The sequence below is a fragment of the Aphis gossypii genome, chromosome 3 (genome assembly GCF_020184175.1).
Source record: "Aphis gossypii isolate Hap1 chromosome 3, ASM2018417v2, whole genome shotgun sequence".
Taxonomy (NCBI): domain Eukaryota; kingdom Metazoa; phylum Arthropoda; class Insecta; order Hemiptera; family Aphididae; genus Aphis; species Aphis gossypii.
In genome coordinates, this window is record NC_065532.1 from 32,185,486 (window position 1) to 32,203,033 (window position 17,548).

The window sequence follows — 17,548 nt, forward strand, 5'->3', positions numbered from 1 at the left end:
TTCTAATCAACAGTAAAACTTATTCAATAATTACCGCTCTACCAAAATAATATACCTATTATTGTAGTCAGTAAAATAATTCTTAGTGGAACTGAAAAGTGATAACTAAATTGGAAGTATCTCAAAAAACATTTATTTTTTAAACCATCATTCAACTAGTAAACCCCCAACAAATATCGGTATAATTAAAATTCTAGGTAAAGTTTAATATCATACAAAATATAAAAATTAACTTAACAAAGTGTGATTTCTCTTGATTAAGATAATGGAATAATTCGCACTACCTAATTTTATAACATAGTGGATTAATATGGGTACTGATATCTCTCGCTAATGAATCAAATGGACATTTGCGATTATGTGTTTGTATAAACTTAAGGACATGGTACTAAAAATATATACATTTTACAGAGCGAGCCGAGTGTCGGAAATTCCCCACAAAAACTAAGCATATTATTCAATTATTGCATTTTTTATAATAGCCATATCTGTGAATTATAGTATTTTATATATTTGTAATTAAAAAATACTTACCTCCATTTGAGCTACAGTATACTCATTGGTACACTTTTCTTCCGGAAAGTAAATAATTTTGTTTTTTTTACTACGTCGATTTAATGGAGCACAAAATAAATTTGGTAGAATTAAATACAAAATACAAGTAGCTATCATTTTTCCAAAGTTAAATAGCATAAAGTATTATTTTTGCCTACATGCATAATATTTATTAAAATGTAGACAAAATATAACTACGATTTATTTAGATATATAAACATAAATTAAAATATTAAACATAATATAAATTTTGTCATAGGAACACTGAAAGACTATAGGTATTCATAGAAACCAGGAGTCTCCAATCAAGGTTTCGCGATATTATTGAATTAATATTCTATATTTATTAATTTAGAAATAAAGTTAAATTTCTGAATTATTCGCAGGTATCAGTAATTTTTCTATGAATATTAGAATGCCTGTTAAACTTATATGTCAGAAATAATAATCTCGATGTGCTCCATAATTATGACTTAACTAGTACTTCCTATTCAATGCTAAATATATTATCTAGTATTTAAATTATATGACATTTTTAACTGATATTGATAATACATAGAATTAACCAATTTGTTTTTTATTACTTAGAATTTCTAATATTAGCTTTATACCTAAATGTATTTTACACTTAACATATCAATACTAAAAAAGATTCTCTACTTTATTTTAGCATATTTTTCATTTTTATATATAACTTTAAGTTATAAGACAATTGTTTCATACTATGTACAATCAATACAATCGTTGATTTATTTTTGCTTTTAATTTTTTAATCTATAAACCGATATAACATGATCAAAATTAGAATGATGTACATTACTTATTACAAAGTTTAATTTTAAATTTTAACAAAGATTAAAAACGTCCACAAATTCCAAGGTGGATAAATTCTAATTGACATAATATGGCTTTAAAACTAAAATAGATTTGCATATAATTAAACTGATTTGTTTATTTGTTCCCAAATTAATTATCTACCATTTGCATTTTAATATAATTAATAAATAATAAAAAAAAGAAGTAGGTTTATGAAAATGGCTTTCGGAGTAGGTACCTATAAAAAAAATCTGTAAATTTCAACAATAATCTTTTATCCATATACGAATAGTACATTTAGATAAATGTAACTATTGATATTGTTCGTATTTGAATAATGAATAAGAGAGGAACAGAATATAAATATTAATTTTATATAGTAAATCTTCACACAAGTTCTATATTTCGTCAATACAATATTCATTACAAAAACGGAATATAAATTGTAAAAATAATTAATTCATAACTAAAACCTACTTATAGTGCAAGTGGCCACCAAAACTTGGTGTAAAAATTTGGTAAACCAAGTTCGCTTCTAAATTAGCTGGGAGTTACTTTAATTTTTGCATTAAATTTGTAAATCATAGCCTAGATTACTTAGTAGCCACATGCCCTAAAACTACAGAAATATGTACTTAAAACTAGTTCTCCATTATGATTAACAATAACATTAAAATAGTTATATATTATGTACATATGACATAGTACATATGTACTATAAGTTTATGCTATAATTTATGAACATGATAAAATAATTTAAAATACTTACAAACACACACAGTTATTATAAATTTAGTTTTATGGGTAAATATTCTATTCAAACTAAGAAAAATGTAATCAGTCTATCTTCTAATTTGAATTATTCTAAAATCTATATTTGGGTTGTTTTGACAATGAGGAAGACCACAATAATTTTATATGGCAAGTTGATTTTCAAAAGTTTTGAATTCATTTGAAATAAAAAAAAGTAAGGAAAAAGATTATTTAAGCAATATTTTACAAAGCAAAATAATTATGAAAATTAAAATTAAATCTATTTAATTTAATTGTTGGTTAATATTGCACCATTTTATGATGTGATTATTTAAAAATCTAAATTATATATATAATATAGCTAACTTATGTTAATATTTTATTAGTTAATTTAAAATATATACAATATAATATAATGGCAATATTTTTACGCTATATGTTATTTACATTCATATAACATATTTGACCAGTGTATGTAATAAATTACAACTACGCTGGTAACAATGTTTCAGCATAAAAAAATATACTAAAATTAATTGTTTAATACATATTTAATTTAATAACCTAATCTAATTCTAGAGTAGATTTAAAATAATAGTAATCTCTATACATAGGGCACGCTCACACACTTAAGCATTATAAACATTATGTTGACTTATATAATTTTATATTTTAAATGGCTAAAAAAATTATGACAACACTTAGTTTAAGATAATAAAGTAATAAGTATAATTTCCAATACACGCGAAAAATCATGACAAATCATATATTCAAAACAAACAAAATAAAATTCTTAAATGTCGCCAAAACATTACTACATTTACAACAAAAAGTGTAAAATTAAAATAATGTTTTAAGTGTTTAATGTAAAATCAATTAACCTTCAATGGACATTCATTTAATTTTTAATGTTTCAAGATTTAAAAATTGAATTGATCTTAATTATACAAGAATATTAATTACAACGAATACCAGACATACTTCCATCAATCATACTTACCTGGGCCTAAGAAGCATATTATATTAATGACACATTATTTTTTATTTAATGAATTTATATCTTAGTGAACTTATTAGGTATTTAAAGTAGATTGCTTAAAACATCAGCCTACATTTAATTGTATATAAATTATATTTAATGGTTATTATATTATTTCTTTGAAGATAGTGTGCTTTCGTATTTTTCTCTTACTTTTGAAATTCAAAGACTATGAATATATACTATAGTTTATTATTACATTAAGTGTCTTATTAAATCTATATCAATATAATTTAAGATATTTATGAAATTAAAGGGATTCATTAATACTAATAATTAGTAAATATATTGAATTTTATATTGTATAAGTAATACTGTTTTATTTCATACATTAGAATATTATTTTATGATATAAATTAATCTTTAAACTAGAATTTCAAGTAATGAAAAGTTTAAAGATTTTCAATTTAAAATTACTTTTAATATAAAGTAGCTCATAAAATATAATATTACACATGTGGTTCAAAATAAGTGAATACTATATAGTATATTATAATTATCAATTTGAAATCTAAAAATGTTATTAATTTATTTGTACTATCGATAAGAACTAAAACAAAGGTTTTATTTTATTATTAAATGTATTATATTATATAGTGCCATTATGCTTCAAAGGCACAGTCCAAGAAGCCAAAGTACAATAGTATCACTGCCCAAGTAAAAAACATGGTAATAATACACCAAAAAAATATAAATTCCAATCATTTCAAAACACAAGTTTGAAAATTTAATGAGATCATCATCGGTTCTCACACATATCATCAATATGCTGATAGTGTTATCAAGTTTTGCGCGCAATACTAGTTAAGCCATTATAACCGTGAATATATTATATACAGATATAATGATCACAAACGAGATGGGTTCGTTGCTCAAAGGTGTTCATATTTTTAATAAATCAAACAAACGAAATTGTAAATGTAGTAATAAATAAAATGATTAAATAAAACAAAACCAACGAAAATCATATTTTTCTGACAAAAATATCCAAACATTATTAATCTATGAAATAAAAAAAAAAACAAAATAAATAAAAATGAATGACGATTTCAATACGAAAAATAATAAATAAAAAATTTCAGCGAAAATAAACAGAACGAAATTGGAAATAAAAAAAGTCGTCATGTCCGAACTGCAAGAAGTTTACGTGACTGCGGCTAACAGGCTAGCGGCGGTTGGCGGGGGAAGATGGAGGTTTGGAGGCGGAGGAAGAACAGGCAGTCCAACTTGTGTGCCCACACTGACAGAGTGCTGGGGCATTGGATGGGGCTGATGCAGGCCGATCATTTCCGACACGTTCTCTTGCTTCATCAAGTGTTTCAACATGAACGAGGCATTGGTGCCATGGTCTTTTGTAAATTGTCCAGACTGAAATTGTTGTTTAGTATTGGTGTGACTGCGCCGGTGCGACACTAAGTGTCCTTTGCACATGAAATCCTTGGGGCACAGATCACACCGGAACGGACGATCGGCCGGCATGCCCTTCTGATGGGACCTCTGATGGAACAGGAGGTTGCCCTTGAGGCGGAACGCCTTGCCGCAGTCGGTGCACACGTACGGACAATCGCGGGGATGGGTCAACATGTGTTCGAGCAACGGTTCCTTGGCAGAGAACACCTCGGAGCAGATGATACAATTGTACTCTGCCCCCGGCGCGTGCTGGCGCACGTGACGTTTCAGATGTTCTTTGCGTGCAAAGGTTCGATTACAGAATTCGCAAGCGTGTGGCGATTCGCCTGTGTGAATACGAATATGACAAGTAAGATGTTCTTTGCGCGTAAACGTTTTAGGACAAAAATGACATCGGTGTGGTGACTCACCAGTGTGCTGACGGATGTGGTTGGTCAGGTTCTCTTTTCTGGTGAACGACTTCATGCAGAATGTGCACTTGTGCGGCGATTCGCCGGTGTGCCGCCTGATGTGGTTAACCAGATGATCTTTACGCGTGAACGCCTTCGGACAGTATTGGCACGGGAACGGCGTTTCTCCTGTGTGTTGACGCTCGTGGTAAACCATGTGGTCTTTACGCGTGAACGATTTCGAGCAGTAATTGCAGTGGTGAGGTGTTTCACCTACACAGTGGACCAAACAAAAACCCATGTCAATCAATCGAACACACGCACACACACGCAAACACACACACTGAACATTTAAGTAAGTATATATGTATATATATATATTTATATAAAAAAAAGTTAACTTATTTTAGTGCCCACTTAAGACTAACACCACCAACCCGATTGCAAAAGGTCACATTAAAAGGCTTGCTCTCTCATTCCTCTTCTATCTTTTTTATTATTATTTTTATTTTATCACCAAATTTATAAAATAAATATAATTATTATAATAATTAATAATTATATATACATATATACACTTATGTATGTGTAATATTATATATACCTACATACATGGATACATACATACATAAATTTATATATATATGTATAAATATTTTTTAATATTTAAAGTTAAATGGGTTTTGATTTGGTCCACACTAACATTTAGCACAATATTGTGCAAAAGATCTACTAGTTAATTTTCAAGGAATTTTATGCAAAGGCCTTCATAATTTTGCAAAACAATTGAAACCAATTAAAAAAACATGTTTATTTAGACAAAAATGGTACACCTGCAAATCACTTTGTCAAAAATCGGACTGTTAAATCTTATTTGTAACAAACACAAGAGCTTTAAGCTTAGGAGAGATAAAGAACAACAAAATTAACATAAAATAGTTATTTCCCCTTGGTAATGTGACTTAATACAACTAATAAACTACACACATAATATCAGTTAAATGTAATATTATTTTTAATAAAATGATACAAAACTTGAAATTGAGTCTCTTTATAGACTGATTTAGAAATAATATACTAACATTATTAAAGTGTAAACCATAATATTTAAATGAAGATAATAATAGTAACAGTATTAAAAAAAATTTTGATGCTCTCTATATCCCAGCTTAAGCTCCCTAGGATGACATATGCTATGTTTACCCAAAAACACTAAATGAATTTTCTATTTGGTTAGGCGTACCATTTGTTGACTATAGGCGTAACCGACAATTTGGAACCCCCTAATTAAATTGAATAAATGATAGGCGTTAACCGTTGACTTCTCTTCACTAATCCTGAGAAGATTTTCGTGTCATAAATGGGCACATAAAATAAGAACATTTTTTTTTTTAAGAGATTTTCAATAAAAAGTCATATATTGTAGCTTAAAACTATAAATATCATGTTTTTAAATAATATATCTTATATAATTTTTTGTATATGTGTATATATATATGTATATATATAAATACACACAATATATATATATATATACAAATAAAACACATTTTGTGTGCAAGTGCTATGAAAATTTTTGACTGGCATAAAGATAGGGGAAAAAAATCACAGTTAATATGTTGTGTGCGATCACAAAATAAATGAAAAACTTATCAACTAATAAATAATTTTTGATGCTTAATTATATATAAGATTCACAATAATGTGTAAAATGGAATAATTAAATAAATAAAACCTAGAATATAAAAAAGTTAAAAAATAAAAACCAAAGAAATTATGATTTCTACATAGTAAAATTAATAATTTATTAATATTTACATAAGACTGAAAAATATTTAAGGTAATATAATTCTAAAATAATAAATCAACGTTAAATATTGTTACCTTTACCAATTAATAATAGTCTAAGATAAAATATTATAAATTAACATATACATTAAGGACTTACAGTTTAAAATTTAAGACTAAAAAGATATTTAACTGTTAATAATCATGAAATTATTAAAAAAAATTATACATAATTTTCTGTAACTTATACATAAAGAAAAATTTCTAACATTAACTCAATGCGGTAGATATCATATTTATGTTAGCTTATTCTATAATAATAAATTGTTGTCAAATAGATAATAATATATTCATTAAATAGATACAAAATATATATTTATAATATATTATATCGATAACTTTAATATCAAAGAATTATAATAGATTATTAAATCTATTTCATAACTTTTTATTTAATGTTTTTATATTTAAAATATAATTATTTATGATATGAAATTTCCTATTCTTTTTTAAAACACCTTATCTTAGCGAACAAGAACACCAAACTTGGCCTATTGAAAATTAAGAATTATATTTTATTCTTAGTTATATGTTCGAATAATTCACAAATGTATTTATGTTACAGCTGCTAGTAAACTAGCTCTAGAATGAGGAGTGATGTGTTCATTATTCTGAGGTGATGGTAAAGTAACTTGCGTTCCCACACTAACTAACTGAGCAGACTGAATGCTAGTTCCATCTTGCTGTTGTTGATGTAAAGTTATTAATTCAGGTCCATCACCTTCATGTTTTACCAAACCTTTGAGTACAAATGAACCATTACTAATCTGAATAGTAGCAGGGAAATGAGAATTTTTTTCTGTATTACGTCTTTGAGACATATCATATTGTATGGATCGTTCTGCTTGATTAGTTAATTGTTGTATATTAACTAATTCTCCTTCTTCTTTAACATTCTTAATAACAAATGAATTATTTCCAATTATTTGAATTGTGGCAGGGAATGAAGATTGAACTTTTGGGTTTGTATGGCTACGACGATGTGAAACTAGATGGCCTTTAAACATGAAATCCTTAGGGCACAGATCACACTGAAATGGTCGATCCATAGGCATACCTTTTTGGTGGGAACGCAAGTGAAACAAAAGATTTCCTTTAAGCCTGAATGATTTCCCACAATCTGTACATACATAAGGGAAATCTTGTGGGTGGGATGCCATATGTTCAAGCAATTGCTCTTTGGTGGGCATAGTTTCATCACATATAAGACAATTATACTCAGAACCAGGAATATGCTGGCGCATGTGACGCTTTAAATGTTCTTTACGTGTAAAAGTACGATTACAGAATTCACAAGCATGTGGAGACTCGCCTGTATGAATACGAATATGACAAGTAAGGTGTTCTTTACGCGTGAAGGTTTTAGGACAAAAGTGACATCGGTGTGGTGACTCACCCGTATGTTGGCGGATGTGATTGGTCAGATGCTCCTTTCTCGTAAACACTTTTAAACAATAAGTGCATTTGTGTGGTGACTCGCCTGTATGACGTCTGACGTGGTTCACCAAATGGTCCTTGCGTGTGAACGCCTTTGGACAGTACTGGCACGGGAACGGCGTTTCTCCTGTGTGTTGACGCTCGTGGTAAACCATGTGATCTTTACGCGTGAACGATTTTGGGCAGTAATTGCAGTGGTGAGGAGTTTCACCTATACAGTGGACCAATAAACATATTAGCTAAATGTCAAAAGACAAAAAACTCTTTTTTAGTTTAAGTTACCTCATAAAAAAATGTTTATTCTTCATGTAAATTTAATAAGTCTTCAGAATAATATAAAAATTAGAAGACTTAGACTAATGAATTTTTATTGGTCCACTATATACCAATTACACTAGAGCGCTAATAATATCAATACTTAATTCTTAATACTTCCTATATATTTTATTAAATACAATACCAAAAGTGTTGTGTAAACCTATTTTGCTTGTTTTATTCTAATTCAGAAGTCAGGACATAGACAAATATTATTGACACGCACACAACATTATTGATTAGATTACTAACCAATATCTTCCTAATAAAATAAGGCATTTGTGAAACAAAATAAATGAACTCAAATTAAATTTAATACCATCATATGTTTTGGTTCATTATTTTTGTCGGATACGCTTAAAATAAACAAAATTAAAACAAACAGGCACCTGAACGAAAATGAAATAATTAAAAACTATCAACCAATAAAAATATAAATAATTTTTTTTAAAAAAAAAAAAAAACGGAAAAGAAAACTCAATGGAACGAAAAAAACAAAAAAAAAACAATAATAAAAAAACGGGAAGAATGTAATCTTAAAGAGCAATACAACTTACGATAAGTAGAAGGACCAGGCTCCATGTTCATAGAATATTCGGCAGCGTTTTGTATACCACCTATAAACCGTTCATATTTTTCAAAGAACTAGACTACTGCAGTAAGTACATCAAAACATCAAAATTGTAAACAAATTTTGTATCTCGGTGACACACAACCCTTGGAACTATTATGGGTAAATTTAATTATTTTATACATGATATTATAACCTACGCACCAAATAAATAGAAATTTGAAAATATATAGTTACACTGCAATTTCACTAAGTTAAAAATTGATATGATTAATTTTATAGTCATAAGATTTTAATCTCATCAACCAATATTTATATTTAAATTAAATTAATGAAAATAAACATAGACTAATTTACTAACACAAAATCATGCAAAAAAAACATATTTCTCATCCTAAAAATATGCTTTTATGTCATAGAATTTAAGTAGGTAATCATCCTAAATCACATAAATAATCAATGTTGTTTATAACGTGCAATCATTTGATTGTACTGAAAGGACAGAATAATGTTTAAAATTACCATAGGAAATAAATTCAAACATAATTTCCTTAAAGAACTAACAAAACAAACAAAATATAGCGCTCTAGTGCAATTGAAAACTACAAACTAATTATATATATTTAATCAATTATTGTTCAGATAAGTGTAAGAATAATGAAAATCACGCACATCAAGTTTTTATTGTCTTCAATTCTTATAATAATATACTGACTCCCAAAGTTTAAAAAAAATTGAGATTCGTTATCGATGAGAAAATACCTCATTTATTATTACTCAGAATAATGAAAATTCAAAATAATAACTAACTGATGATACTTAATTTCAATTCGAACAAATTTTTCAATAATTCAAAAATAAGTTTAACAGATAAAAAATGTTTATGCATCAATTAAACTATAATTGCATTGATTGTATAAAATGCATCAAAGATGTATTATCAGAAAATATGATAAATTGTATGACTTAAAAAATTAAATTACTCTACATGTCTATGTAATCTACAGTATAATTTTACAATACAATAAGTCTATTAATAAATATTGTAAATAATAACTATTTATGAAACATATTTTAAAACTTAGCCACTTTTAAAAATATTATTTTGATTGAAAACAATATCAAAATGTAGCATTTTTACAGTACAATAATAAATTTTCCAATTCTCTCTTTTTTTTTAATGAACATGTAGTTCTGTTCTACGATATATAAACATAGTAAGTAAGCTTTAATTGCTTTGAGCAAAACATAATTAAAATTTAAAAATATTTAATATATATATAAATATTTGGAACTAATTAAATGAACATATAAATTTATTATAATAATCAGTTTATTTAGGAATATACCTTATAATAAGTACCAAGGGTTGTGCAATTCCAATTTGTTACACTTGAATTTCGCAAATATAAATAGACAACGATGACAACTTTATGACAAAATTAAAAAAATTAAATTAAAAAAATGCAGCATCAATGAATAATAAATAATATCCATATAAAATATCAAATATTGAAGATCAAAATAATAATTCAACAAATCTATATACACCTACCTAACTCATCACCGAATATATTATTATCAATTACAACCAACAATTAATGAAATAACATATCAATCAATTACCCCAAATTGATATACATGTATGATAGTACTTCTGTAAATGTATACGTATACAAACGCGCACACAAAATTATAAACAAAAACAAAACAACTGATTAGAAGACTATGACTAATCAAATTACCAATAAATTATTAAAATCAATGATTTAGTATGAATATTGAAGAATTATAAGATGGTAGGTAGGTATAAATTTTATTTTTTTGAACCAATTGTATGAATCCGAAGATGGAAAAACATTGAAGTGAACATATTTCTTACACTCTATCTTTTAAATAAAATTCCACAAAAAGAAAAATTAAATATATATATTTAGATAATGGACGTCTTAGTGTCTAAATTTAAGTTTAAGCAAAATAAATTAAAATGTGAATTTCTAAATTATACATACCAGTATGTTGTCTCACATGATTAACCAAATGTTCTTTGCGTGTAAATGTTTTGGCGCAATAGTCACATCTATGTGGTGTTTCACCTGTATGCCACATTACATGATTTTTGAAATGATCTTTTCTGGAGAAATATTTTCCACATATGTCACAATGAAATGGTGAATCCGTAATATGGGTTCTGCGTTCACCACTTGAACCTGATATTTGTGTACCGCCGGATGCGCTACTCGGTGCGGTTGCTACCGCTGCTCCTCCCAATTGTAACATGAGACTAGAGCCTGTGATGTGTGTACGACGTTCATTATTACCATTAGTCTGATTATTACCAGATGAACCTCCTTGACCTGAACCAACAGCAGCTGCAGCTCCTCCAAGTTGAAGCATAAGACTAGAGCATACTTTTGTGGGATCACCTTAAAAAAGTAAAGTCATCATTGTTAAAACCAGTTTTTTAATTTATAGAGGTGTTAATTTAGTAGTAATATACAATATTTTCATATTATGACTTACTAAATGTACCCCAATTGACTCTATGTTGCAGTAATTCTAAATCAGAAACTGAAGTTGGAGGTGTGAAATGAGCATGTGCAGGTTGTGGTGGACCATCCATATTTTGATGATGTTCTCCGCTTCGATCTCTATTTATGCTCATATTTTCTGGTGGCATTGGAACCCTTAATTCACTAGCTTTCAGCACTTCAGTCATGTTAATCTGAGCAAAACAGATCATAAGTTGAAAACCCTTCAATATAAACAAAAAACAAAATACAATGATAACCTATGACAGTGTTGATAAATTGAGAACCAAACTCGTACATAATATTATTCTCATGTATATGAAAATAAAAATAACTATTTACTCCGATTTTAATAATAATTGTTACCATACTTAAATTATCTCTCTATTGTAGTACTGTATAGTATGGATTAACTTGTTTAATGTGAAATAAGTAATAATAGTTTGTTTTCTAATATTCCTATCACTTTAGAGTTTAAGTTTGATAGGTAATTTCAAAATTTTAGACAAAATATATAACTTTAAATACTAATACATCTTGATTAAAAATATCTTTCTAAAATATTATCCAATTAAATTACTTATCAAAGAATATCTTAGCTATATACATATAATCTTTTTATTTATCAAAGTGATGTAGATCAGCAATTCTCAAAACTAAAGGTCCTCAATACATAACTAGTATATTTTTATAAATATCATCATGATAATCATTCATTTTTGAGAATTACAATTGATAAAAGTTTAGGATTGCCGTTAAAAATGGTCACTAAAAACCTTGATGGCATTATAGGTCATAGCCTTAAATAGATTGAGAACTACTAACATACACTACTAATTTAATTAATTTATAAAATGTTAACACTTTTTTTTAAATTTAGTTAACATATTATTATGAAGATATATAACCAAAAAATAATTGAAGTTAATTATATTAATTAAGTCGAATAATATTCCCTCATATTATTCATAACTTATTGTTTTATTAATTTGGTTATTTAGTTTTTACAATTACTTTATATCAGATGATAATCATTATTTAATTAATAACTACACTAGTCTTAACAAATATTATTATCTTCTATAAGCCCACAAGTGATATAATAAAGATGATAGTTATTGTGACACTATTCAGATGTGTAATTTCGACATTTTTTTCTAATACATTATTCGCATTTATAAACAATGATGTTATTTTTAAATTACTTTATTTTTACACCACAATTATATTTAACTGAAAATATAGAATAAATTGACCACTGGAAACACAAACGAATCATAACAATTAATATAGTGGCTAATCATAATTTATGTTTAACATTTCAAAAAATGTATATATTTTATAATGATGAATAGTAGGGACTACTTGTTCGTTGTTGATCTACTAAAATTATTATCTTAACCAAATACATAATTCATTAATAAAACTTATTTTATTTATATTAATCTTTTATAATGAAATTAAACCTGTTATATTAATTGACTAAAAGTAATTAAAACCAATAAAAATACTTTAATTGTTTTACTTCCTATAAATAATCTCAGAATAATTAAATAACACAAAAGCTAACATCAACATAATAATAGTTTTTAACAAAGAACTAGGTACAAAAAAATATTAATTTTAAAAATATTGGCATTAAAAATAAGGATTAAATGAATAATAAAAAGGTAGAAACTATACTTAATTAATTAAAAACAATTTTAGTTCAAAATAAAAACATCTGTAAAAATATTATCTGTTTCATGAACAAAAAGTTCTGAATACTGTTGTTGTATAATAATTAATAAATTAAAATATTATTTAAAGATAATATTTGTACAATTTGTTTTTAATTCATTGTTTTTTTGTAAATTATTTAATTCTAGTTTAGTATTTTTGTAAATTTTTAACAATTATGAAAATGAGATTCATTCCAAAAACTTTAATATAAACTCAACGATTGATATTAGATCGATTATCAGACTTGATAATAACATTATACGAGAATAAAAAATTAACACAAAATACCATTTAGGTACAAGTTTATTGTAGGATTACACCTTTAATTATATTTAATGGTATAACAAACCAGTACAATGCGTATACAATGGATACCAGGATACTCAAATAATAAATAATTGAACAAATGTATGTAATTATATTTGTATACATATGATCTATGGAATTAATATGAATATTACTATACATAGATATGCATGGCTACAATAGCATAGCTTATATACAATATTGTAGATATATCAATTATTTTAATTTAGTTATTGCAATATGTAATGCAAACAGATATTTTAATATAGATTTAAGATAGTTGATGGAACAAAAATTGAAACTAATAGATTTTAAAAAGACATAAATTGAAAATTAAGGCTGACAAAGTTTGTATTGGGGTAATTAATATAGAAGATGTTAATCATAAATTGAAGAAAAGTTAAATAAAAATACCTAACTACCTATTAAGTAAGAATTGGTTACTTCTTATATTTTTATTTAATGACTGATTTTTAAATGTTAGGTAATAGTGGTAATACTAAAATAGTTAATACACTAAAACATATTGTACTAATACTATAACTCTATTATATGAATATAATGAAGAAAAATACTCAGTAGGTACAACACAGCGGTAGGCATAATCATAAATTCAATAAAATATTATAAAAAAAAATAATAGGTACTACCTATAATATGAATATTGGATTCTTAAAGTTTTTCCAATGGTATTGCATAAATTATAACTTGGATGAAATAGTTAGATTATATATTATTACTATTACTATTCTCACTAACAAGGTATGAAAATAAACCATCATAAAACTTACTATTCAATATTAAACTATTAAAACACATATTTAACCAAAAACACAGAAAACATAGATAGATATAATACACAAATCAATAAAATGTAAATCATCTAGTAAAAAACCATTACGATTTGTTGCAGTGGACAAAGACATGCCATGAAAATCTAACAAAAGACCATATCATACAGTCACTAATAATGGATCGACCAACTATCCACTAACAGTGTCATCGTACAAAGATAATTACCTATTACGTTTAAATGGTACGCCTTATGCCCGTCGAGGTCATAGAGCGCAAAGGCGAAGAGTATAACAGCATTTGGCGTTAACAAATCGAATGCCTACGACTGGGCAGCAGCGACAACGACTCGACTGGACGATACGGATGCCAGCGAAAAGGCATTTCGCACACTCACACACAAACATACAAAGACATCACATTTACACATACATGATAGTGTATAGTATTATAATATGATGTATATAATGTATACGTGTGCGTGAGTGTAATTCAACAAATACGATATATATATATATTTATTATTATGTTAAGTCATATATTGTAAACACATAGAGAAAAAAGCACAGACATAGAATAGGACGCGGGTACGGCAAAATAGGAAAAGCGGTAAACTGGATAAAATTGGACGCACGGCAAGTGAGAGACTTAAAAAAAATCAATACCCGCGGCACAATGCTTGGGCTTGGCCCAGGCGTTGACGCGCGTAATGACTCACAAAAGGACCCCCCGAGTGAGCCGTTTTTGTCGTGTCGCCGACGGACCTCTACCTAGGCGATCCGCCACCGCCGCCAGTAAAGAAACATAATAATGTAAGAAGTCGCGGCCCGACTACGGGCTCGCTGGTCCGCCGCGACCGGCCGAAATGGCACCGAGGCCCGGGCCGGTCATCGCGCGCGTCCGACATTTTGTAATGCGGCACGGCGTACGCGGCGGCGGCGGCGAGACGGCCGTCTGCGGGCACGGCTATCGGCCGTGGAACGGGTGAGCCGTCGGGAGACGGGCGCGCAGGGAACGCGGAGAGCACGGCGACGTCGGAGAGTGCAAGCAGGGGTGTGTGTAGACGGGAAAAACGTTACGCCGCCGCCACACGACAAAAGGCGGACGGCGGGTAGATGGGAAAAAAGCCCTTCACAACCCTGCCCATCGCTGTACGGCGGGAAACCGCCGGTTTTGCTTACCGTATGCCTTCGGAAACGCCGGTGATCGGTGCGGAGACGTCCAGCGCGTTCTAAACGCCCGTTTTGCCGGCGCGGACACTGCTTTTGGACATTATTTGCGGACGTTTGAGACGGAGAAACGCGTTCGTCGGTGGTGGCACGATCGATTGTGCGGCCATTTTGACGGGCGAGGGGGAATGACGTCACTGCAGGCACGGCGTCGGTTCGGTTGTCCGTCTCTGTCGCACTACCGTGCAAGTCCCATGGTCTTTGTACGCCCGCAACGCCACCGCACCGTATTTACCTGGGAGGTTAGATAACCGACAGCCGCCGCGTAGCTCCTTGCACGCGCACTAACGCACTCTACACTCCGCCATGGCCGCGTTCTCCGCTTCGGCTGTGGGTGACAATGGTACGATGGATGGGGGGAGGGGGCGAGGGTGGCCGTCGCCGTTACGTCTGTTGGCTATTATAAATGACTTTCGGTTTTTTATGTTTACTGCTGCAGCAGTGCAGCTGCATAATACATTAAAATAATATTATTATTATTATTATTATTATTATACGTCCTTTGTGCACGACGAGTGACACAAGGTGATTTTTATGGCACCAGTTCACATTAATTATTGTTATTTAATACAACGGTTAAAATCTGTAATTACCTCCGCAATCCAGAATATTATATTTATATATGTATACCTATATGGCTTCATTTTCATAATACAATAAGATAGTATAGCTAAGCATTAATTATATTAACATAGAATGCTTGTACAGTTGTACAGATGACAGATGAATAATATTATATCAAATATTTAAACCTGTATACCTATATAATACTTGAATACCTAATTTGAATAATAGGCTATGATAGTCACTTACAAAAATAATTTTTTATAATTTATTCTCTATGAAATTAATAAAATATTGGTCACGACAAAAATATCATATTATGAAGTATAATGGGTAATATTCGCCGATCGCATTAGACTATAATTTACTTTTTTGATATTCGTGTTAACCTATTATTTACCTGTTTTAAGTTTATTATAAATTATTATCTATAGCAGGGCAAAATTTAATAGAGTTATCCTTAGATATTTATCATACAATATAGTTTAATTCATAATCGTTAATAAGTATTGAAATGGCCAGTGTGCCAAATGACAATGCATTATATTAAAAAAAAATTATTTTTATTTCCTTTATAAAATTTATAACATTACTACCTATTTTATATATCTACACATGTAGTAGTAGGTACTACCGAGTTATAATGATACAACTTATAGGTAGTTGGATCCGACAGACACTTATTAGTTATTACTTCTTAGTATAATATATTACATGTAATATAAATATACATGAATATTGAATATTTATCGAAGTAGCGGAATTGTACATAGTCTATTTAGATATATAGAAGTTATACTTATACTTATAGAAGTGTTGATTTCAGATCTTCTATTCCGAGAAATACTGTAAATTATACGATTTTACGATTTTATCCGGGGATACTGGCCACTGGGATAGGTATGCCATAAAATTAAATAATATTTATTTATTTATATTAAATAATTATAAAATACAAATTTATTAATACAAATTGGAAAAATTTTTTTTCGATCTTAACTTTTATTATACAATATAGCAATAGGTATAGTGTATAGTATTATATATTTTATAAATACTTATGCAGCAGGTATTTTACTATTTTACTAGTATTATGCTGGCAGTATATGTCTATTTATAATCATGTTTTAATAACAAAACAAATAATAATAATAATAATAATAAAAAAAAAATACCTAACCTAACCTATATATTTTAAAAATTAACACCTGTTTGAAACATGTATCATACTACACATCATTACTAATTATATGTTTATATTTTGTTTACAA

The 17,548-nt window shown here is 28.5% G+C and overlaps 1 protein-coding gene across 3 annotated transcripts; it reads right to left on the reverse strand.

Annotated features, from left to right (window-relative positions):
• Positions 1–1,751: 1,751 nt before the first annotated feature.
• LOC114129243 (zinc finger protein 260-like) lies at positions 1,752–15,887 on the reverse strand. 3 transcript variants are annotated; one of them, XM_027993910.2, is made up of 6 exons: positions 14,713–15,400; positions 11,657–11,858; positions 11,146–11,559; positions 9,120–9,179; positions 8,207–8,458; positions 1,752–5,235 (listed from the first exon to the last, which is right to left on the reverse strand). In XM_027993910.2, exons 2-6 carry the CDS (start codon positions 11,850–11,852, stop codon positions 4,307–4,309), a joined length of 1,851 nt encoding a protein of 616 aa, XP_027849711.1. In that variant the 5' UTR covers positions 11,853–11,858; positions 14,713–15,400; the 3' UTR covers positions 1,752–4,306. The 3 variants fall into 3 exon arrangements, with proteins under 3 accessions (XP_027849711.1, XP_027849709.1, XP_050060854.1); XM_027993908.2 differs by having other exon boundaries at positions 11,657–11,888; XM_050204897.1 differs by lacking the exons at positions 9,120–9,179; positions 14,713–15,400 and adding an exon at positions 15,666–15,887 and having other exon boundaries at positions 1,752–5,237; positions 7,777–8,458; positions 11,657–11,888.
• Positions 15,888–17,548: the final 1,661 nt, after the last annotated feature.